This window comes from Tenrec ecaudatus, chromosome 15, assembly GCF_050624435.1.
Source record: "Tenrec ecaudatus isolate mTenEca1 chromosome 15, mTenEca1.hap1, whole genome shotgun sequence".
In the NCBI taxonomy this organism is placed as follows: domain Eukaryota; kingdom Metazoa; phylum Chordata; class Mammalia; order Afrosoricida; family Tenrecidae; genus Tenrec; species Tenrec ecaudatus.
In genome coordinates, this window is record NC_134544.1 from 114,129,031 (window position 1) to 114,151,371 (window position 22,341).

At 50.3% G+C, this 22,341-nt stretch overlaps 1 protein-coding gene across 2 annotated transcripts in view; it reads right to left on the reverse strand.

The window, feature by feature from the left end:
• The window catches only part of LRCH1 (leucine rich repeats and calponin homology domain containing 1), a 240,645-nt gene extending 220,842 nt beyond the window's left edge, over positions 1–19,803 (reverse strand). Inside the window, exon 1 of one of the 2 annotated variants that reach the window (XM_075533138.1) lies at positions 19,294–19,803. In XM_075533138.1, coding sequence (XP_075389253.1) covers positions 19,294–19,603 — 310 coding nt within the window. In that variant the 5' untranslated portion in view covers positions 19,604–19,803. The remainder of the gene's footprint in view (positions 1–19,293) is intronic. The other variant, XM_075533137.1, reaches the window with a different exon arrangement.
• Between the last annotated feature and the right edge of the window lie 2,538 nt (positions 19,804–22,341).

Below are 22,341 nucleotides of genomic sequence, written 5' to 3' on the forward strand. Positions count from 1 at the left end.
GTGCTTACGGACTAAAGACAGGCTAGAAAGACAGACCTGGCTATGTGCTTCCAAAGGCAGTCAATCAGAATCCTCTGGGTCACCTCAGTCCGATCAGGAGCAGATGAAGGAGATGGCACGAGACCAGGGCACAGCATTTCCCTCTACTGTGCACAGAACTGCCACGCACCGGGGCTGATTCCACAGCAGCTAACCACAGGAAGAGCCAGTCCAGGTCTGTCTGACTATGGGTCTCCCCTGAACGCAGAATGGAGTTACCTGCACTCCTTACGAATTCTTCATCTAATGGCACAGCGTTAAAGTGCTGGGCTGCGCACTGAAAGGCTGCTGAACGGAAGAAACGACCTGCCCCCCCCCCCCTGTCCCTGCACAGAAAGCCCCAGGGACAGTGCTATCTGTCAGGTGGGTCACTGTCACTATGAGTCAGCGACTGCTCTTTTCATTGATCAGAAGAAGCTGTCCTAACATTCAAGAATGCACTTTGTGGCTATTTCAGGTAATTCTCCTCCAGGGCTCAGAGTACGTAGGCTGCTGAGAGTCTGAGAGAAGTTGGCTCACTGAATTGATCCACAGAAAAGGACAAATGCAGGAAAACACTAACATACACCAAAAGACGAGGAAAGAAATCCTGGATGACTGCCAATAAATGAGTGTTTAATAATCGGTTCAAGTCACAGGGCTGCCTCTAAATCTTTTCGATCTTTAGTTTGTTTATCTTCCTTTGAAAAAACATTGGATAAAACATGCACTTGAGAGTTGACATGATAAAAGGGGGTAACTAAGCAAGGGAATGCTTTTTAAAGGTAGGAGGAAAATGTACAAATAATTATTGTAAGCTTCCGAGTGGATGAAAGGAGAGTTGTATCCTGTTTATCCCTCAGCCACACAACATGGTCGGAGAGTGTCACGTCTTCCCAGACTTGAAATCCAGCGCAAGTCCACCTGCCCTCGCACTTGTCACACACTGCGTGTCGTCACTTAGCTCTAGTATCTGTCCCCTAGACACAGGCGAGCGGGCACCGAGGCTCTGTTCCCCCTGTATGTGAAGGTCCAGCATGGTACCAAGGAGCCTGGTGGCGCCGTGGTTCGTCACTCGGCTGCTGACCGAGATCAGTGGTTTGAACCCACCCACCCAGGGTTCTACAGAAAAAGAGCTGGCCAGCTGCCCCTTATAGAGATGACATCATGGGAAGCCCAAAGGAGCCGTTCAACTCTGTTCTACAAGGTCACTCTAACCAACAAAAATGTATTCTCTCCCAGGTTAGGAGGCTCAACATCTGCCTGCAGCTCTGGAGCAAGGTGTTCTCTTCTCCCTGGGTGGGCTCTGGGGGAAGGATCACGTCTCTCTGGCTTCTGGTTCCAGGTGATCTTCCTGTGGACTGACCCCTCTCTTCCCTCGTCTCTGCTTGCCAGCTTAATCTCCTTCCGGGAATGTCCGGGAGTTTGGAACAGCTGCCGTCATCATTGTTAGCAGGCGATCTCACCAGTGCTCTCTGGCTCCAGCTGAGTGGCACTGGGCACACAGACACCGTCACAGAGACTGGGACTTGCCACAGACCTTGGAGAGGGGAGCCTCAAGCTGCCAGAGGGACCGTCCTTTCAGAGCCCCCTCAGCTCTTTTGACAGACCCTGGGGAGGAGAGGACCCTGGCTGGGTGGGTGCCACCGAGGCCATAGGCACAGCTGGGACAGAGGGTGCCAAGGACTCCCTGGGGAAGATGGACAAGGAGGAAGCGGGGCAGAGAGCGCGGCCTCCCACAGTACAAGCAGGGAGAGCAGGGAGAGAGCCACGTGAGGGCAGAGCTATGCGTCCAGACTAGTGGATGCAGAGCCAGCATGGGTGGGGGTGCAAGGCAGTGAGAAGTACCCTCCTTCCAAAAAGGAACTACAGTTCACCAGTCAGCTCCTACTTGTCACACGCACACGTGTACGTCCACGCCAAGAATCTGTTCTTAGTGCATTGTACAGAAACCAGAGAAGAGGCTCTGAGAAAGGAGGGTCCAACTAGAAGGGACTGAGCGGGGATCTGAACTTCACCTGGTAAATGAACTTGAATCAAGACCTGGCTGATTTGAGCGTTCATGTCAGCGGTCTGTTCTAGGGCAATGAGGCACGTACACGGAAGCCACATCTGACCTCCTCCAGCCACACAAGGGCAAGGAGGACAGCCGCCATCACTGGTGTCAGCAGCCCAAAGCTGAGTCCTGGGAGGCGGAGGTCAGCCATGCCTCCACCCTCCACCCTTCCCTCTACTTCTGACCCAACCCTCCTTCTCACAAAACTGCCTACTTCCCAGGTGGGCCATTTTTTGCCATGGCCACACAGAATTCACAGAGCATACTTTCAATCGTGGGCTTTCTCCGAGAAGTTAATTGACGTGGAGAAAGCTCTGGATAGGGATTCAGGCAGGACAGCTTCTCTTCCGTCCACTGTGCCTGAAGGCAGGCCCCCTTCTGGAGCCCAGCTCTCCTGGCTCGGGGAACTTGCACACTTTGTTTGGGGCTGCCCAAGGGCACACAGCTGCCATAAGCTCAGTCTGAAGGCACTCAGCTCTAACTCCTTAGCCAACCTAGGTCCACCAATTAAATTCCCGGAGCCATTCCACTCCACAAGCCAGCCTCCTACTCTGCTTCCCCGAAAATAAGGCAGTGTCTTATATTAATTTTTGCTCCCAAAGATGCGCTAGGTCTTATTTTCAGGGGCTATCTTATTTTTCCATGAAGAAGAATACAGTACACATTTATTGTTTATTAAAAGAGATCTCGCACTTCCTGTCTGCTCCGGCTGTGCTGCGGCCAACAGTGAGCTGTGCAGTGGTGCCCGTCTCTACGGTCCAGAGTCCAGAGTTACGGTAGTTTCGGGGAGGCCTTATTTTCAGGGAGGTCTTATTTTCGTGAGGATGCCTTATATTTCAGCGAGAGGCAAAATTGTAAGTAGGTCTTATTTTGGGGGCATGTCTTACTTTCAGGGAAACAGGGTATCCATGGGCACTCAGCTAGACTTGTTCTGTGGGCTGGAGCTTTACTGAGTCCATCAATCTGTGTCATGCTCTGGCTCTCCATTCTGCCGCTGCCACGCCTCTGGTATCAGAGCTGTCTCCTGCATCGGGGATGTTCAGTGCATGGGGATCTTTGAGTCCAAAAGGCTTTGCTCCACTCCTGACTCTGTTCTTTTGTTGACAGTGAGAGCCCCTCATGGCATTGGCTGCATTCCATATACTCCCCCTTTTCCCCTCAGGGCTTCCCTATGTCCAGTCCCTCTCTATTTTCTCATCTCTGGCTCTGGGGAAACATTGTACTTTTGGTCTCACACAAAAGACTATTCTAAACAGCACATTCTGCACAGGTGTTGTTTCAAAGTTCTGAATTTACCAGGCTGCAAGGTGACCTTGGGGGAGTATCTTCATCTCTAAGTGAGAAGTTTGTCTGCGGGATTCCTCTAAATCCAGTTGTTAGCCCTGGGGAAACAGTGGAAATTATTTGGGGGTGGGGGATGGGTAGTGCTGCAGAAGCAGATACCCATACTTTATCCTGGAGGAGATGAGTCAGCCAGGGTGTGACGTAGCACCGATGAAGAATACAGCTTTCCTCAAGTTCCTAAATGCTTCCTTCCCCCCAACTACCATGATCCGAATTCTACCTTGCAAGTCTGGATAGAGCAGAGGTTGTACACTGGTGCAGATAGGAGCTGCAGGCACAGGGAATCCAGGGCGGATGATACCTTCAGGACCAGGGGTGTGAAGGGCGATACTGGGAGAGTAGAGGGTGAGTGGGTTGGAAAGAGGGAACCAATTATAAGGATCTACATGCGACCTCCTCCCTCGGGGACGGACAACAGGAAAGGGGGTGAAGGGAGACGACGGATAGGGCAAGATATGACAAAATAATAATTTACAAATTATCAAGGGCTCATGAGGGAGGGGGGAGCGGGGAGAGAGGGGAAAAAAGAGGACCTGATGCCAAGGGCTTAAGTGGAGAGCAAATGCTTTGAAAATGATGAGGGCAAAGAATGTATAGATGTGCTTTATACAATTGATGTATGTATATGTATGGATTGTGGTAAGAGTTGCCTGAGTCCCTAATAAAATGTTTAAAAAATTAATTGCCGGAGTCACTGAGCAACTTTTTTTTCATAAAGGGGAGCAGAAGGCTAAATATGTTTGAGAACCTGTGCGCTACTCCCTTTCAGCCAAGTCTATGCATTCAGTCAATCATTCACTCATTGGTCTTCAATTCTGTAGCTAGAGAAACACGCAGCAACCTTAGAGGACAGAGCAGAACTGCCCTGTGAGTTTCTGAGACTGTAACTGTTTATGGGAGTAGAAAGCCTTCTCTGTCTCCCTTGGAGCAGGCTGGTGGTTTCGAACTGTTAACCTCGCTATTAGCAGTGTAACTTGTAACCACCACACTCGAGCAATCATTATTACTACGTCTAAGGCACCCGGTGGCACAACAGGTAAGCATTCAGTTATTCAATGGAGTGGTTCCAACCCACTAGCTTCCTATAAACGCTCGTGTGCTGCATCCTCCAAGCTCTTTTCACTTTTTCCAGCATTACAACCTTGATCAGCACCTCAGGCAACACTGAAAAAATGGTCCATGCATTGAGGAACTTTATGGAAAGCAGTGGTTTGGACGCAGCACAGGGAATGCTGTGAAGCCGCCGACTCCTGTCCTGCAGGGCCGGCGTGAGTCGGAATCAACGCAAGGACACAGAGAAGCCACCACAATTATTTCTGCATTGGAGGGGGGAAAAAAAACATGAACTTGAACTTGAGAGCAATTAAGAATTAACTCAAGCACTGTAAACCACCTGCTTACAGACCTAGCACCTGAGGTTCAGGAAAGACGAAGTAAGTGGGGAAGGAGGAAGCCGGGGTTCAGGGCACTGAAGAAAAAAACCCCGGATTTTCAGATGACTGGGAGCCCACTTGGGTGTCCGACGAACTGCGGGATGTTATCTTACAGAAAGGAAAGCTCAACCGGGCACTTCCCTGAAACATGGAGAGACTTTGCAGGAGCCAAGTGGCCCAAGGGACAGGAAGGAAAAGTGTCGTTCTTAAGGAAGGTGGTATCGGAATACAGACGCCAACAGGGCTGCTGGTGGGCAGGTGGCCTGGGAGGGGCAGGCAGGAGTTACCCCAGGCAGGGACTGCAGGGGCAGGGGTGCAGACACACACGCGAGACTTGGAAGCTGGGCAGTGACACACCTGGAGTCGGGGTGCTGGAGCCCCAGCAGAGCGGGACGAGTGCGGGTCAGCAGTGCTCTGCTTGGTACCTAGGAGCTTCTCCAGTAATGGAGGTCCCTATCTTCTAGACTGGGGTCCTTGAGTGGTGCAAAAGGTGTGTCCAGAAAGTCGGAGGCTAGGGTCTGCCCAGAGGCACCCGCCACCGAGGAAAGGCCTGCCATCCCCAAACTACCACTAAAAACCCTGGGAAGCACAAGTTTCCTCTGACCCAGGTGAGGCGGCCAAAAGTCAGGGCTGACTGGACACCTAGCTGTTAGATCAGTCCTCAGAAGATGGACAGGCGCTGTCTGAAAGGAAACAATACCAAGGAGTCTGTTCCTGAAAACAGAAAGGGCAACTTCCGAACAGTTGGCGTTGACTCAGCCAGAAAGCAAAAACACACTCATTCTGTCTTTCATAACAGCTTGTCAATCAAGCTAGGAACGCAAATAGTACTGGAAATAAAGGTTCCCGTTTCCAAGTTGGATTGTAGGCACATGGGTGTCTTGTTCTGTTTTTCAGTCAGTACCTCGATTGTCAAGTTTGTGCCCCTCTGTATTGCCACGACAATGGAGACAGACATTTCCACCACTCCTTGTACCCTACGTCCCGCACCCTGCCACAGGCCTTCAATGCCTGCCTGTTACTGTGTGTCTGTCTCACGATCCTGAGTCAAACCATGCAGGCGCATAGCAGACTCCTCTTCACCTATGCTGTGTCAGAAATTAAAATTCAACCCTCTATTCTGGCCACGAAAATGAATGACAAACACCAAAGACTTTATGGAGAACGTGTTTACATTAAAGTTCTGCGCAAGTTTCTTGGCCTAAACATTTACAGAAAAACTCACCAAGCACTGCATTCTTGGAACGGACAGCAGCTTGGACAGCTGGTAAAGCCCTAGACCAGAATCAACCAGCAGGATTTGTGGACATAGGTTAGCACTCTTTGTTCTTTGAAAAGATGGCATCTATGCATTAGGCTACTGACCACGAGGTCAGCGGTTCCAAACCACCAGCAGCTCTGTGGGAGAAAGGTAAGACTCAACTCCCATAAAGAGCTACAGGCTCAGAAACCCATAGGGGAAGCTCTATCCTGTCAGACAGAGTAGGAATCAACCCAATGGCAGCCCCTTATCCACCCTCTTCCCGTTCGGTCCTAGTGAGGTGGCTTGTGTGCTGCTAAGATACCAGGAGGGATGCCACGGTATTTCGGGTGCCATGGGGTCACTTCAGGTGGAAGGTTTGGGCATGATTTCCAGACTAAGGCTGGGAAGAAAGGTACAGAATCTACTTCCAAAAATCAGCCAATAAAAGCCTTGCGCAACTGACCTCAAACATGCTGGCAATCGTGACAGTCACCTTGAGTCGGGGCTGACTCCATGGCCAGTAACAACAATAGTCTCTTATGAATGGGGTAGACATATTGATCATCCAAATTGAGACGAGTCAACCCCACATGTACTCCCCACCAACAAGCCCGCGGCCATCGAATCAATTACAGCTGTTGAACCTCTATGGGACAGCACAGAAACTACACGAATCTTTACTGAAGCAGACTGCCACATCTTTCTCCAGCAGAGCGCCCGGTGGGGTCGAACCCACAACCTTTCAGTTGGCAACTGAGCACTGGCTGCTGTGCCACCAGAGTGTCTTAGGCCAGGGCATGAGCTGTCAATCCAGACGTCCCAGGAAAATGTGGACTTAGGACCATGCAGCATATGAGCCTCTTATTGCGAAGCTTCTTTGATGCCCCAGTACCCTCGTGCCCAAGCAATGTAAGGAAGTGTGGAAGACTGCAGTCTTTTACCAGGAAGTGGCGGGCATGCCCAACCCCATCTACCCTGGGGCAACATGAGATGGCAAACAAGGCTGCTCACGAGAGACGGGGTCTCAGACACCAAGCTCTCAGGGAGAGTCCACTTTGCTCAGAGGTAGGCCTCCAGATGAAAACAGCAGTTAGCTCTTTGTCACTCAGCCTCCGAGGAAGCAGGCATTAGGTCTCTATCCAGGCCCATTACCTCAGAACTCCCACAGCGCAGGCTTCTCATTAAGACTCCAAGTCTCATTAGCATCCCGATCCCTAGGGCTTAGCTCTGGGGTTCCACTTCCCCTCAACACCAAGTGGGAGGAAGGCTGGAGAGTACAGAGCAGCCAGTCTGTGCTGAGGGCGCCTGCCAGGTTCTGCAGTGAGACCCCACACAGGCAAGGCATTGCTCGCGCAACTGCAGAGTGGCTCTTAACACCGGAGCCAGTCACTGTGGAAATGCAACTAGACCAGAGCCGCTGCAATGATAGAGAGATACAACTAACACGCACTGATGTATGCAGACTTTTCAAAGACTGGGGGGGGGGGGGTGAGAGGGGGAGGAGGGCTAGGAGCATAATTGCCTTAATTGCATGCCAAGATGATCATCCACATTTCCCAGGGAATGACACCAAGATAGATCTACTTTTCTTCAACGGAACAGAGTCCTAAACAAAGCCAATGTACAGACACACACCACCACTACCACCACCACCACCACAAAAAAGGCAGCGGGGGTGGGGGATCATAATTCTGTGCTGCTCTATTATTTTATCTATTAACATCATTTAAAGCAATGAATATATTGAACTATTTACCTTTTGATTATTTACCTTTATCAAGTAGACCCTTGAGGAATCTTAAAATTTAACCATTGCTTCAAGACCCAGTTGGGATACACAGCCCAGGATCGGCCATTACTAAGGGTAGGGTGGCTCTCCCAGTGTGTAAGTCTGGGTCCTCTCCACTCACTTCCAGATCGATGGATGAACGGACAGGAGTCCAATCATGGCCTTAGACCTTGCCCAGCAATCTCTGTGTGAATCTCTGTAAAATCTCCTTTCCTGGCCACTTCTTCCAGCTCTACACCAGTGACTCTACTCAGGCTCTGAGCTCTGACCCTGACCACTTTGGTGTGGTTTCCTGCATTCCACTTAGAAGGCTGGGGCTGAATTCCTGGCCAGAGTACATCACCCGCAGTCACCACTCAACTGTCAAGGTTGCTGTGATGCTGAAGGTTTCAGCAGAACTTCCAGAGTTAAATATTCTGTGAAGAAAGGCCTGGCCATCGCCTTCTGAAAATCTGCCGATGGAAACGCTGTAGACCACACCAGTCAGAGTCTGCTGTCCACCAAGGGCTAGGAGCTGAGGGCCATGCACCAGAGGCAAGGTTGCTGTGAAGACTGAGTAAGAAAACATTCTGAAGGGTCCTGGACCAGGACTTGACCCGGCCTGAACAAACCTTAACCACTCACTTCCCGTTCCCTGTCAGTGGCTGGGGGCAAATACTGCACTGGCCACCACATTTGCAATGATGTAATTTTTCATTAAAATTCTAAATAAATGCCAGAAGTCATTAAAATAGAAAAAAAGAGATATGTTGAAATCTATACATGAACACCCAACTCTTTGCCCCTTCGTATATATTTGCTCATCTTCTTAGAGAGGAAATACTTGCTAAACACCTACAGAGCAGTTGCAAGGAACTTCAATTCTCTTTTTTAAGTCGGAAGGGCCTTTTAAATCAACAGCAAGCTTCTTGCAAGGGCCTGTGAGGTGCATCCCAAATCCTCCTCGGAGGCAAACTCTCCCAGCCCCTATCATCCCTTAGCCTAGAGAAGCTCCATCCAGGGAATTCTTCCACCTGAAAACATAACAACGCAGTGCCTCCCTCTTTCCAAGGTGACAACCCTGTGGCCAACCTCCTCCATTCGCTTTGCCCACCTGAGAGTTCCCCTGTGACCTGGTAAGCTCAAAGCAGACCTAAGAAGGCTGTGGAACTGAGCCTTCCTAAGTAAGTGGAAATAGAATGGAAACTGAAAAGAGGCCACTTGGGGTCCTGACTTTAATACTAACCACATTGTTCATGACGGAGTCCTGCTTGCCTTTGTAGTATGGAATAACAAATACTTACTGTCCATGAAGACCCTAACGCCCTCCAAGTACTGCTGAGCGAGCTAAGAAATGCTTACACAATACATGCAGCTGAGTTTCATGGACATAGAGATTAGGTTCTGACTGTCAAGGTCCACGATAAAAAAGCAAAGCCACGTGAGAAGCCACTTAGAAATGCTCAGAGGGGGCCTCTTGCTGCCCATCAGGGGGACAAAGCAGAAGGACTCCAAATGACTCAGCAAGGCCAGTCCCTGCAGAACGGAAGACAGGACCGTGACCCCTAACTGTTCTCAGTGCAGCACTACTCTCAGTAGCCCACAGGTATCAACAACCTAGATGTCTATCAATAGAGGAGTGGAAAAACAAGATGTGGTACTGCAGGAGGTGAAGAAAGATCTGTGGCCTTTGAGCTTGGTTCCTGAGAGCGCAGACCACACAGGTAGCTGCGTGGGAGTAGGAGCTGACCAGGGCGAGCAGAGGCATGATGTAACCACTCATAACCCTGTGATCAGGCCCACAGAGCTTCCTGGTTGACCCAAGCATGTGGCCATGGGCCCTGGACACTTCCTAGTGGGAACCTCCCAGACCTCACTCGAGAAATGTCCTCATTTGTGGCATCCTTTCTGGCAGTGATAAAGCTGGACTCATAAGGATGGGGCATTCTCTGTGAATTCTGTGAGTCATTCTAGCAGATGATGGGACTCGTTCCTAGTTCACACCCCTGGGGAAACGGAGCCAGGCGGACAGAAAGTAAGAGGGTCCCGTGTACTCTTCAGCTTGCACCTAGCATCCCAGAGGGTTGACGGGAATCAGCCTCACCTGTCACCTGCACATCAGAAGCTGGGGTGCTGGGTGGGCCTCTCAAACTTGGAGCTGGTATGTAGAAGGGGGTCCTATTTGCTTGTGTGCTCTTTTATTTTTTTAATTAATCATTTTATTGGGGGACACTTACAAATCTTATAACAATCCTGTGTGTTTCATTGGTGCTATACTGCACCCTGGTTGAATGGTCCCTTCCTGTAACCCTTCTGTGGGGGGTTGTCCAATTGTCTACAGATGGGCTTTGGATCTCCACTCCAACCCCCCTCATTCACGTCGATATAATTGTTTGTTTGGGATCCTTTGGTACCTGATACCAGATCTCATCAAAACCTCATGATCACACAGGCTGGTGTGCTTCATCCATGTGGGCTAATTTGCTTCCCTGTTAGATGGCTGCTTGTTTAACTTCAAGCCTTTGGGAGCCCTTGATCTAGTTTCTGGCGGCGAGGACCAATGGAAAAGGGTGCCTTGGGGGAAGCTGGAGACAAGGGTGGCAAGGTGATGCCTAGATCAATGTCCGCATCTTGGCACATGGATCTATGCTGTTCTTCTCTGCGCAGGTATCCACACAGCAGGAACATGACGTCACTGCAAAGAGAGCAGTCCTGGTGCACATGCCGTGGTCTAAAAATGCCGCGCCAACTGCAGCCAGCCTGCCACAGAAGAACACACAGTGTGCGCTTCTCAGGGATGGCTAGAATAGGCAAATGCAATGAGGCTGAAGTTGACTAGTGAGCCCCAGCGTGGGCCGAAAAGATGGGGGGGAACTGATGGTGTAGTGGACACTGAGCAGCCGCCAAGTAATCAGACAATGCGGGAACAGGTGATACAGATGATGGTGGAAAAGAATCGATGTGAAAGGCGAAGGACGTTGAAATGGCAAATGTGTTGTTGCACGGATCTTGACCAGAGTAAAGAAAAGTAACTCCACAATCGCAAGTGAGTGAGACGGTGGAGACCCGATGGGCTGGGGGGCCCCAAGCCCTCCCTCAGGTCTCACCCAATCATAGGCGGGTGCTCCTCCAGCAGGAAAAGAACAACAAACGCCAAGTGAGATCCCAAATTAGGCAGCCTGCCCCTGCCGGCTTCAAAACTCCTGGATAGAGTACAGAGCAGGCTCAGCATCAGCTTGTTCAAACAGGAGTGATAAGGTCTTCTCAAGCACGGCTATTCGACAAGCCACGCTGCTGCTGCTGCTCTGGTGTGCTTGCATTGGAACCAGGCCCTCCTTAGCAGCCCCGGTGGTTGGTACAGTGGCCCACGCATTGGGCTGCTCACGGCAATGATTCGAAACCATCAGCTGCTGCTGGGGAGAACAGTGAGGCGCCCCACTCCCCTAGAGATTTACAGTCCCTGAGGTCCACAGAGACCGTTCCACCGTGTCCTCTAGGGGTGTTATGGGTTGGGCGCCACCCGACAGTGAAGAAAACAGAAGGGCTGGGAAAACTATGTGCACATACAGAAACACGATTATCCAGGCATTTCCCTGCTACCGCGCTGCTGGAGGAAGAAGAGAAGCCACGTTCTCACAGTTCGTCAAGTTTCTGCTCATGTAAACAAGCCCACTTTAATTTTGAATTACGCTGTGGGAACAGATGGTTTCCAAGTGTGCTGCCTCTCTTCCTACACGATAGGGAAGAAACCACTGAACTCTTCAATTACGATGAGGCTCCACGGGTGGGTTTCCAGCTCCCGGCTCTTGGTAAGCCTAGTTTTCCCAAACTGTGGTTTACATGGAATTCTGACCTCTTTCCCTTCTTTCGCTTTCTTTTTTTTCCCCCTTCCTTCTTCCTTTCTTAGTTAAGCAATTCACCTCGTACAACAGAAACTGTCTGGAATAGCACAGCCACTGAAAAACCCTAACGCCTCAGGTGGAGGACAGCTTCCTGGAAACAGCCGGTAGCCTTGACCTTCCTGGAAACAGCCAGTAGCCTTGGCCGAACAGGCGAGGCTTCCCAGGAGCCGGACAAAACAAAGGGATCAGCTCTGTACGTGGAGCAGAGATCTGTGTCCGACAGCCTTTGAAAACAGCTTGTGTGAGATTGTAATTTTACATTTTGAAATAACCACTGCGGCGACCGGTGTTAATTACTTCATTACCTAGCTCTACCAACTAAAAGGAGCCCTGGTAGTGTGGTGGGTTGCGAGGGGGGCTGCTAGCCACAAGGTAAGTGGTTGGAAACCACCAGCTGCCCCGAGAAAGAAAGAGGAGGCTGTCTGCTCCCATCATTCAGCCCAGTCTCCAAATCCCACAGCGACAGTTTGACCCTGTCCTGTCGGGAAGCTGTGGGTCAGAATCGACCTGAGACAGTGGTTGGGTTTTTTTGACCAGCTTCAGGGAAAAATTCAAACTTAGCAGATGTAACTCTGTCTAACCAGTTTCCCCTGTTGTCTCTTTCTAAAGAAAATACTAATTTTCCCGAAACCTAAACACCATCTGGAAAGTAATCTCATAAACAGGTTTCAGTGAGGCTACAGACAAAAGCTACTGGCTGATGAACCTATTCACCACAGCAAGTAGAGGGACAGCCTGTCGGTAATGTTAATTACCAAATCTCTGAGAAGCATACTCGACCAAGAATCTGGGAGGAGAACGGATTGGTGCCTTGCCTCAACATACAAGGTCCTTATATGTATAAAAAGGGGAGCAAATAGGAAAGTATACCCCTCCCGAAAAGGGGAGTCAGTTGTGTTCAAACGAGCCTCGAAGAAAGTGAGTAATTGAATGGAAAGGCTCTGTGTACACAGGACGGGGTCACAGCGAGAGGAAACGGACTTCTGAACCCATCCACAGCAACATGAATTTCCAAAGGGATCTAACCTTACAATGCTTACAGCAGACTGTGGTTTTAGACTTGCTACATTAGAGCATGCACACTTTAGGTGTGCCACATGCAACTGGAACACCGTCTCAGTCAATAAATTAGATAAAAAAATTTACACAGGTCAGGTGTGTCGAACATCTACCTAATATCATGCACCCACCCAAAGCCGAGTAAGATGTAACAGTAAGTGACATGCCTTCCAGAGGAGTCATCTGCACTGTGAAGGTCAAATCATGGGTTGTCCCTTTTTAAAGTAGCACGACCCCACTACACCACCCCCCAAAAAAGTCCCGAGTGGTTCTGGGGCCTTTCATCATAGGCTATTGCTCTAGAAACAAGATTAGTATGTCCCCACCCTTTCAATAGAGCAACCTAAAATGCAAGATTCAGAACGTGTGTGTGTGTGCTGTCAAACTCAATGCAATCCAAAATCCATATTTGAACACTGAAAAGTTCAAAAATGGAACATATTTTCCCATAAGAAATAATGGAAAACCAAAGGATTGGTTCTAAGGTCCCAAAATGTTCGAGTTTGGAGCCGTTCGACAACCAAGGTATCAGTCTCTACTCCTGAGAGAACGGCAGGTTCTGTCGGGCACTGGACTATGAAGCAGAAGGCTGGCAGTTCAAGTATACCTAGTGAAGCAGTTCTCAACCTGTGGGTCACAACCCCGTAGGAGGTCAAACGACCCTTTCACAGGGGTCACTTAAGACCATCGGAAAACACATATTTCCTAAGGTCTTAGGAACCAAGACACAGCTCCTCTAGCTGTCTCCAGGCAGGTCCACCCACATGCAGATACACCCACAGTGTGAAGACTGTTGCCCATGCTACACCATGCTTCAGTACAAAATTTCATTTATTTGTAATTAGAAATAAATATTTCACAATCTGTAATTACATATTGTTTTGTGATTAATCGCTATGCTTTAATTATGTTCCATTTATACCAACGAAAATATACCCTGCCTATCAGATATTTACATGATGATTCATAACAGTAGCAACATTACAGTTATGAAGTAGCAACAAAAATAGTTTTATGGCTGGGAGTCACCACAACCTGAGGAACTGTATTAAAGGGTCGCGGCATGAGGAAGGTTGAGGACCACGGACTTAGAGGGTCCTCGGAAGGCAAGCCTGGCACTAAGCTTCTAAAGGGCATGGCCTTGAAACGTCTGCAGTGCAGTTCCAATCGTCCCAGTACGGCAGAAATGATAGACGTTCAGTGGCTGGTTGGTTACAGACGTTGAGTCTTACTTGTTCCAAAAGTTTCTTTAATATTAGAAGGCCTCTCTACCTTAATAAGGAAGAAACTGACTACAAAAGAAGGGATATGATGCTTTCAAATGAAGATGCAATGATTAAGACAATACTGGGGTGGTGACCCAATAAACAATAGTTACAGCATTGACTAGTAAATTCACTAACAGAAAAACGATTTGAAACCAGTTATGCCTATAGAAGAATATCATTTTTAATAAAACAAGTGATTTTCCAAAGGTCCATTATACTTAACAATATAAAACCGTGGAAAATCTCTAAGGCCAAAATTATGGGCCACAACATCTTTGTGTGAATGAATAGATTCCTTTATCAGTTTTTGTGTGAATTCCAATGACTAGACAATGCTAGTTTCTCAAGGACTGCAGTGCTACAGGGTAGGGGTGGGATGGGGGAAGTCACCCCTAAAGATTTACCCAGCCACAAACCTCAGGGAAGACTCATTGAAACTGCACAAACATCTGTGATAGCTAGCCCAGGCTGACAAATGCCAGGACCCCACCATTCCCCAGTGTCCTCAATAAAGGGCCAAAGGAGACACGTGCCTGCTATAGAGTTGGAGAACATGACTTCAGGGCCGGGCTTACATGTCCCCTCTCATTCCGGTATTCACAGAAACTTAGCTGGCCAGGTTCTCGCTCTTCAACTTGGAAACCACAGACTCTTCATAGCCACTTTGCTGCAAACCCTACTCGTCCTACAAAACCTCGCCCAAACGCTACCTCTGCTTCAAAGTGTTCTTTGTGTTGCTGTTAGTAACAAAACAAAACAAAATGCCTCGGAGTCACTATGACTTGTGGGGGCCTCACCTGCGTCAGGACGAAACTCTGCTCAGGTGCCTTGGTGCATGCTCAAGTTCATTGTTATGACCTCTGCTATAATCCTAGTGCCTTCTGATGCACAGGGCTCCCTGGCTAGCTCTATTGTTTGTTAACGTGGGTGCCATCAAGTGACTCACAGCAGCCCTGTGTGGCAGAAGAGAAAGGCCCCCAATCTCAACAGAAACAGATTACCAGATAGCAGAAGTCTGGAGGGGCGGGAGAGATGTGGGGGGGGGGGGAGGTTGGTGAGGGGCACAACTACCAGGTGAACACTTCATCACTTTAGACAATAGCTTTCCTAACTAGCAGAACTCCAATTATCCTTTGCCTTTGAATTCTGCAGTCACCGTTTGCCTATGCAATTTGTCAATTCACCTGGACCAGTCTGGTGGCCTGGCTGCCATCATCTCAGAGGTCCTCTGACCTTGTACTTTGCATCTCCCCACAGCCTCCACTCGAGGTGAGGGAGCTCAGTGAGTGCTTTCCAGGATGTACTTCATATGCTTGCCTTCATAACCTCCTCACTTTCCACCCTTTCCTGAGAAAGGTCACCTCAAGTACTGACACTTAACCACGTCTTTGGAAACGTCTTCATCCAAAATGACACTACTTAAGAAATCATCCCTAGAACACAGTTTGCTTCACTTATGCACACTTGTGCTATTTCTTTATATAGGGCCTAATTCGATGCTTTCAGTTTCTAGTGTATTAATGCAGTAGCCTGCACAGTTAAAATATACATATAGTATCTCTATTACCAATCTTCCTACCCATCTGGAAAAGCGCATTTCTTATTTTGCATCCTCACCCATCATCCAAGTGGAACAAAAGCTCCGAGAACAAGGGCTCTCTTTTGTTCACTGCTGTAGCTCCTGTCTGCAAGAGTGCCTGGCACCTAATCAGTGCTCTGTGGAGAATGTGTTCAACGGCTGTTGATTTCACCAGTCTCCTCCAGAAGGTCCCAACAGTACGTCTCTCCCCTTCCCTCGGCTGAACAGAAAGTGGTCACCAACCAGACAGCACAGGCAGGCCATCAGGCAGGGTTCAAGGCACTGGTTGATCGCCTTAAGAGATACATAACTTTGAACATTTACCTAGCTACCCTCAATTCTCCGTTTACATTTCTACATCTACAAGACAAACTCCCCACCCCCATCTGTCCTTTGTTGTTCTGTGGTGGCCTGCTCCCCTAAGGATTCCTCTCAGAACCTCTAAGGAGCAGTTCTCTAGTCTGTCCTATGGGGTCTATGTGGCTCTGATACAGGACGCTGTGCTACTGGTATTTCAAGTGTACCAGCAGGGTCACCTATGATGGGCAGGTTTCAGCAGAACTTCCAGAATAAGGCAGACTAGGAAAACAAGCCTGATGAGCTACTTCTGAAAATCCGTCCATAAAAGCCTGTGGCCCACTCTAGACTACTTTCTGGTAAAGTGCTCTGAAAGATGAGCCTGCTAGGTTGGCCAAAACAATAGAACCACGCAAACCAAAGACTGTGAAGAGGGCACAAGACCAAGCTGCATTTGGATCAGTTGACCATGGGCTCATCATGAGCAGAGGCTACTGGACACAGCAAGTGAGGTTACACAAAGATAGCTAGTGAGGCTTCAGAGTGGTGTGCCGAACAGGTGCCGGCTCAGAGCAAGGCACACGCTGCGGGGCCAAGCATGGCTAGTCTACTTGTCTTCTTTCAGTCTGGCCTTGCTGTCACCCCATTTGCATGGCCAAGTCTGTCTGTTCTCTCTCTCTCTCTCTCTCTCTCTCTCTCTCTCTCTCTCTCTCTCTCTCTCTCTCTCTCTCTCTCTCTCTCTCCCCCCCCCCCCCGCCCTCCCTCCTCCCCTCCCCCCCCAAGCGGCTAACTAGAACCTGACTCAAACACAAGTAAATTAAAAGCAAAACCATGAAGGGTTTGAGGTGTTTCACCATGAATAAAGTGTGCGCATGCACCTGAGTGACAGCTTGGCCAGGAGTGCCGGCCTCAGGATCCTCACGTTTCTGCCATGCCAGTTGTCAGCTGTGCTCAGTTGAGCTGCCTGACCCAAGAGCCAGTCTTACAGAAACAGCTGCTAGGAGCGTCACATTTACAAGGCATCAGCCAAATGGCCTATATCACACAACAGTCAGGAAAGGCATTTTCTGTGTCACGCCTGGTCTTACAAATGAATGAACAAGTAGTACACTTCACATCTCAGGCCTTGGAAGATCTCCATTGGCTGGTCTCCTGATTTGAAGAGAGTCTTAAATATTAACCCAAGAGAAAACTAAAGATTAACCCAAGCGACAACACTATCTTTAGTGCATAAATTACTAACTTGTACTTTTAATGATTCCAAATTCTTTCTATGTAAGAAAGGTCAGCTCTGTGCAAACTGGAGGTAATTTTAGCTCCTGCTTTATTTTCCTTCTTGTTCTGCCAAATAAGGGCCGGTCCTGGGATGATTTTTTTTTTAACAAAAGTAAAATATATATACTCAGCTTTTGATCTGAGGCAACGATGTTTTACAGAAGCCAATCTTTAAAACAGTTGGGTTCTCAAATTTCACTTAAAGTAACCGACTATGCTGAATGTGCTTTATCTCTATTTAATCTAGGGATAGCCTCCCCCACCTCCCCATTAACATTTCCATTTTGGATGAAGTTAGGAATAACTTTTCAACTCTTGGCTGCTACCCCACCACAGACTCCGTGGGTGCAAAGACCTGGTCATCGGTTCCCTTTAAAGAGGAAAGCCTGGAAAACTCTAGCGGACAGTTCTAGTCTGTCCTCCGAGGTACCTAGCTATCAGACTGGTGTTGTAATTGACAGGCCAACCCGCACCAACAGGATCATCAGATTTCTCTCAACATTAAACATGTGCAAGGTCGCAAGCAAACGAGGGGCCCAAATGTGTGAGTCTGGGCCTGACATGGTATAATCTTCGCTGGAAGGTGTGAACCCAGCTCTGAACTGAACAGGTCTTCTGAAAAGGTCCCGCGCCAGTCTCACTGAAGGAAAGCAACAGCTTTGGAGGCGTCCAGTCCTGGCCCCACCCCTTCTGAAAGTACACACTCAGATGACTGGTCCTATCAGGTGTTTTCTGCTGGATATCCAATCATTCCATATTTCGTGGTACACTCTATGGCAAGACTTAATATTGGCCCAATGCTAGGTGTTTCTGGCCCAATGGCTCAGTGCTAACTGATTCTTGGAATAACTTCCCCTTGAGAAGATGCCCCTAAGAGGTCTATCAAATGAGACGCTCCTCTTTTGACAGCTCAATTCTGGAAATTCCCTCCTCTCCTTGCTCAATCCTAACGCTCCCGAAATCCAAATTACAAAATTGACCCTGCAGTGCCCAGTTTGATGGCAGTGAACTCAGTCAGAACTCTGTCTCAATATTCAGTCGGGAGCTTGTTACTGTGGTATTCTCGGGGGCGGGGCAAAGACTTGGGAAGCCTGGTCTTCAACATCCAATTGTCCTCCACCGTCACTCGACAGGAAACTGGAAATCTTACACTGCGAGTCCTGGTCATGCTTATCAACTCTGCACTGAGATTACTTTTGGGGCGAGGGGTGGGGAGGGGAGCTGTGACAGCCCACTAGACCATGACAGCCGGAAGTCTGAGCAGTGGCTCAAAGGAGAGGCGGGGCTCGCCCCACCCCGGGCTCCGACACGGGCGGCCTGGAGGGATCCCAAGGGCCCAGATGCCGTTCCGCCACCCCTCTTCCTGTCTCTAGCCGCCGCCGCTCCTGGAACCCCAACTTCCCGGGAGCAAACAGACGTTTCAGAAACGTGTCAACACACGACTTAACTTGACAACGCTGGCTGCTCATTGGCGCGAGTTACAACTTGCCGGGCCCGCGCAGGGAGACCGGCTCGCTGGCTTTGGGTCCCCGGTGGCGCGGCGTCCTTTCGGGGCCCCGCGGAGATGGGGGTCCCTGGGAACGCGGCGGTCAGGCGGTGGGAGCAGTGCTGCGGGGGCGCTAGGGCCAAACGCCGGACCAGAGCCGCGCCCTCCCAGGGCCCGCAGGCCGCCCCGCACGCGCGCGGGAAGAGGAGGCCCCGCGCCCCCCGGGACCCCGGATCCCCGGGATGCCCCGGTCCCCCCGCCGCGCGCGCTCTGGGCGCCGCCCGGCACCCCCGGGAGCCGCAGGGCAAGCCCCGCGGTCGACGAGCGCGGGTAACGTGGGCCGCCCGGCAGGCTCGCCCTGGCCGGAGAAGCAGCCCCGGCTGCCCGCGCCCCGTTCTCAGGCGGCCCCCCCAAACCCGCCCCTCGCACCCAGCGCCCGCCAGGCCCGGCCGCGGCCACTTCCCGGGCGCCGCCGCCCGAGGGGAGCGCGTCCCCAGGCGAGGCGGGGCCACCGTGCCCGGGGTCCGGCGCTCGCCTACTTCCGCACCCCCGCGGCCCCTCTCACCTGCCCGCACCGTGTCCGAGAGGTCGTGCCCGGGGGGCGCGGTCCGGGGGAACTCCTTCAGTTTCCGGGCGCTGAGGTTCAAGCCCCCGGAGTGGGCCGCCTCCTCCAGCGCGCGCTCCAAGCCGCGGTTCAAGGGCAGGTTGAAGCCGCCGCCGCCGCCCCCGGCCCCGGGCCCGCCGCTGGGCCCGGCCCCGCCGTGGAGGTGCTGGTGGAGGTGGAGGTGGGGGTGCTGGTGGTGGTGGTGCGGGTGCATCGCAGCTCCCGGGAGGGCTGGGGCGAAAGGTTGGGGTTCGCTTCCTGGCGTCGCCATCTTCTCCCGGGCCCCCGACACCCCCCGGCCACTTCTGCGGGGGTCAGGGCTTTCCCCGGGGAGCGGCGGAGCCGCGCCCAGTCTCGGCAGCCTCCCCGGACGCTGCAAGCCGGAGCGGGGCGTGGGGAGGGCGGCGCGCGGGCGCGCGGGCTCGCGGGGCGGCGGCGGCGGCGGCTCGGGAAGGTTTCCAGTCGCTCGGACGCTGAGGACGGCGGCGGCGGCGGCACAGCGCGCATGTGTCTCGGGCGCACCAGCGCCCCCCCCTCGGCGTCCTCCCTCCTCCTCCTCCTCCTCCTCTTCCTCCTCCTCCCTCCGAGCCGCCAGCCTGGGGGCCGCTCGCCAGCACGCAGGAGGCCGTGAGACGCGGATGCCCTGCGTTTCTTTGTGCGACTTCTGGGGCCAGAGGTTTTGCAGGGATCAGAATGGGGCGGCAGGTTGGCCAGGTGTGGGGGCTGAAATACAGTGAGCCCGTCTCTTGGGGAGCTGAAGTTACCTCAATTCCATGGGTCATGGAGGCCACTTGACCTTCAGGCCCTTCAAGAGGCAGTTGGGCGCTATGGGGCCCCACAGATGTCCCTTCGGTTGGGAGATGACAGGTAAGCAGTTGACATTTGGGAGCTCCCTAGGGGCTGAGTACTGGTATAAATCATTTAGGTGAATTTTCTTATTAACCCTTAGAACCCTATGAGCAGCCCCAAAGCTTTCCATCTGCTTCACCCCATCTGTCGCTCAGTCCGTGAAGTTAAGCATCCTATCTCAGGTCGCCCTTCCTTCCGGTATGTGGGCCCAGGGCTAGACCACCACCAATGGATAATGGGGCAGAAAAGAGTATTTGCTGAGTGGCACTGGAAGGATGGACTTTTTTTGTTGTTTTTCTTTTTTTTTATTGTTTTATTAGGGGCTCATACAACTCTTATCACAATCCATACATACATCAATTGCGTAAAGCACATTTGTACATTCACTGTCCTCATCCTCAAAACATTTGAAGGACATTTTTAAAATGCGGATTCTTCTATGATGAACCAACTGCTTTCACATCTGAGGGAGTGGCCCGCTGATGACTAAACTTCTTTTGATAAGGGAAGCGGTTAGGAGGCCCGCAGCTCAGTCACAACTGCCCTGTGCATCTGTCCTTGTGCGCTTTATCTTGGCGCGCCTGTGGAACATGGGGATTCACGTGCTGGCTTTCTTGTGCATTGATGTCCTGCAGTTCCAGCCCATCGTAGGGGCCCTGCCAGTTTAGTGGTTATGCGCTGCTCTGTGAAGCACAGCAGTTCCAAGCCAGTAGGCACTGTGCAGAGAAATGAGGCTTTCAACTCTCCTATAGAGTGAGTCTTGGACAGCATGGCCCTGCTTGATACTCCCCTTCATGAAGAGATCACTGAAGATAAAGGTGCTACAGCAACGTGTGGTGAAGAAAGCAGACGGTCCCAGCTATCAATTGAAATCGTGGCTGGGACCCTAACGACTTGTATTCAAACAAGCATGCATCTAAGTGAGATATCAACTAACTCCACAGGGAAGCAGCACACCAGCCTGTGTGATCCATAGATGACAAAAACAAAATCCAAATATGATGACGGGAAAAGTCTCAGAGCTTAAATTGTGAGCACACAATTTGTAGAAGGCTATGCAGGGCAGTGGGAGTCCACAATCCATCTGCAGAGAACCTATTCTGATCAAGCCTCGGGCAGATCTCCACCGGCCACAGGCAAGGGACTTGGACAGCTTTACTTTCAGACAGGGATGATTGTAAACTCGATTACGGTGGATCAAACTATGGTATAACATGATACTTGGTCAGTTGACCTTCCTCTTGACCCAACCTGAATTTGCTATAGGCTGAAATATATCTAATTTGTTTCACGACAGAAATTTCTTCTCTGACTTTTTAAATATTGATGGTGGTCTCTTCTATCTTACTCTTTATTTTTATATTTTTAAAAGTGATTTAACTATGGAAGTGTGTGATATGTGAATATGATATCAAGAAAATTCCACAAGCTAAAAGAAAGAAAGAAACTGAAGCTGATTGATGAGTACCATGGGTGAAGCAGGAGAGTTTTTGTGTAAGGGAACTGAGTATACGTGATGGTGGTGGGATGATTTGGAGAAGGATATCAGTAATAGTTGAACAACATGAGTATAATCAAGGGCACTGACTATATGGAGGTGATTGAATTGAATGTTGTGTTGTGTATGTTTTTGCCACAATTTAAAAAATACACAAATAACAGTGAGTACTAGGAGAGGAAAATGTTCTAAAATTGATTGTGATACTGATTGTACAACTCTTCTTGACCTGGTTGAACGGTTGAATTATATGTTATGTATATTAAGTACCAATAAAACTTTTAAAAGAATTATGGTCTTGGAAACCCACTGGGGCAGTTCTACGCTGCCCTGTAGGGTTGCCATGAATCAGGACTGACTCAGTGGCAGTGAGTTTGGTTTAGTATTCCAACCCAGCAGTAGATACGAGGCCAACACTAACACAGAAGAAGTGAGAGGCCAGCCTAGAAAAGTATGGTCAGACTGATCCAATCCCACTCCGTTCCCCAAGGTTCAACTCAGGACAGTGGGTGAGCACTGTATAACAATTCGGCTACTGGAAATAGAGCTGGACATTAAGGGTGGACATTATACTGCCTTTAAGTGATAATGAAGAAATGTGATGTCCTAGGTACAGGCTACAGCTTGTCACTGGCATGCACTACCTGCCCTTGTTGTGGGTT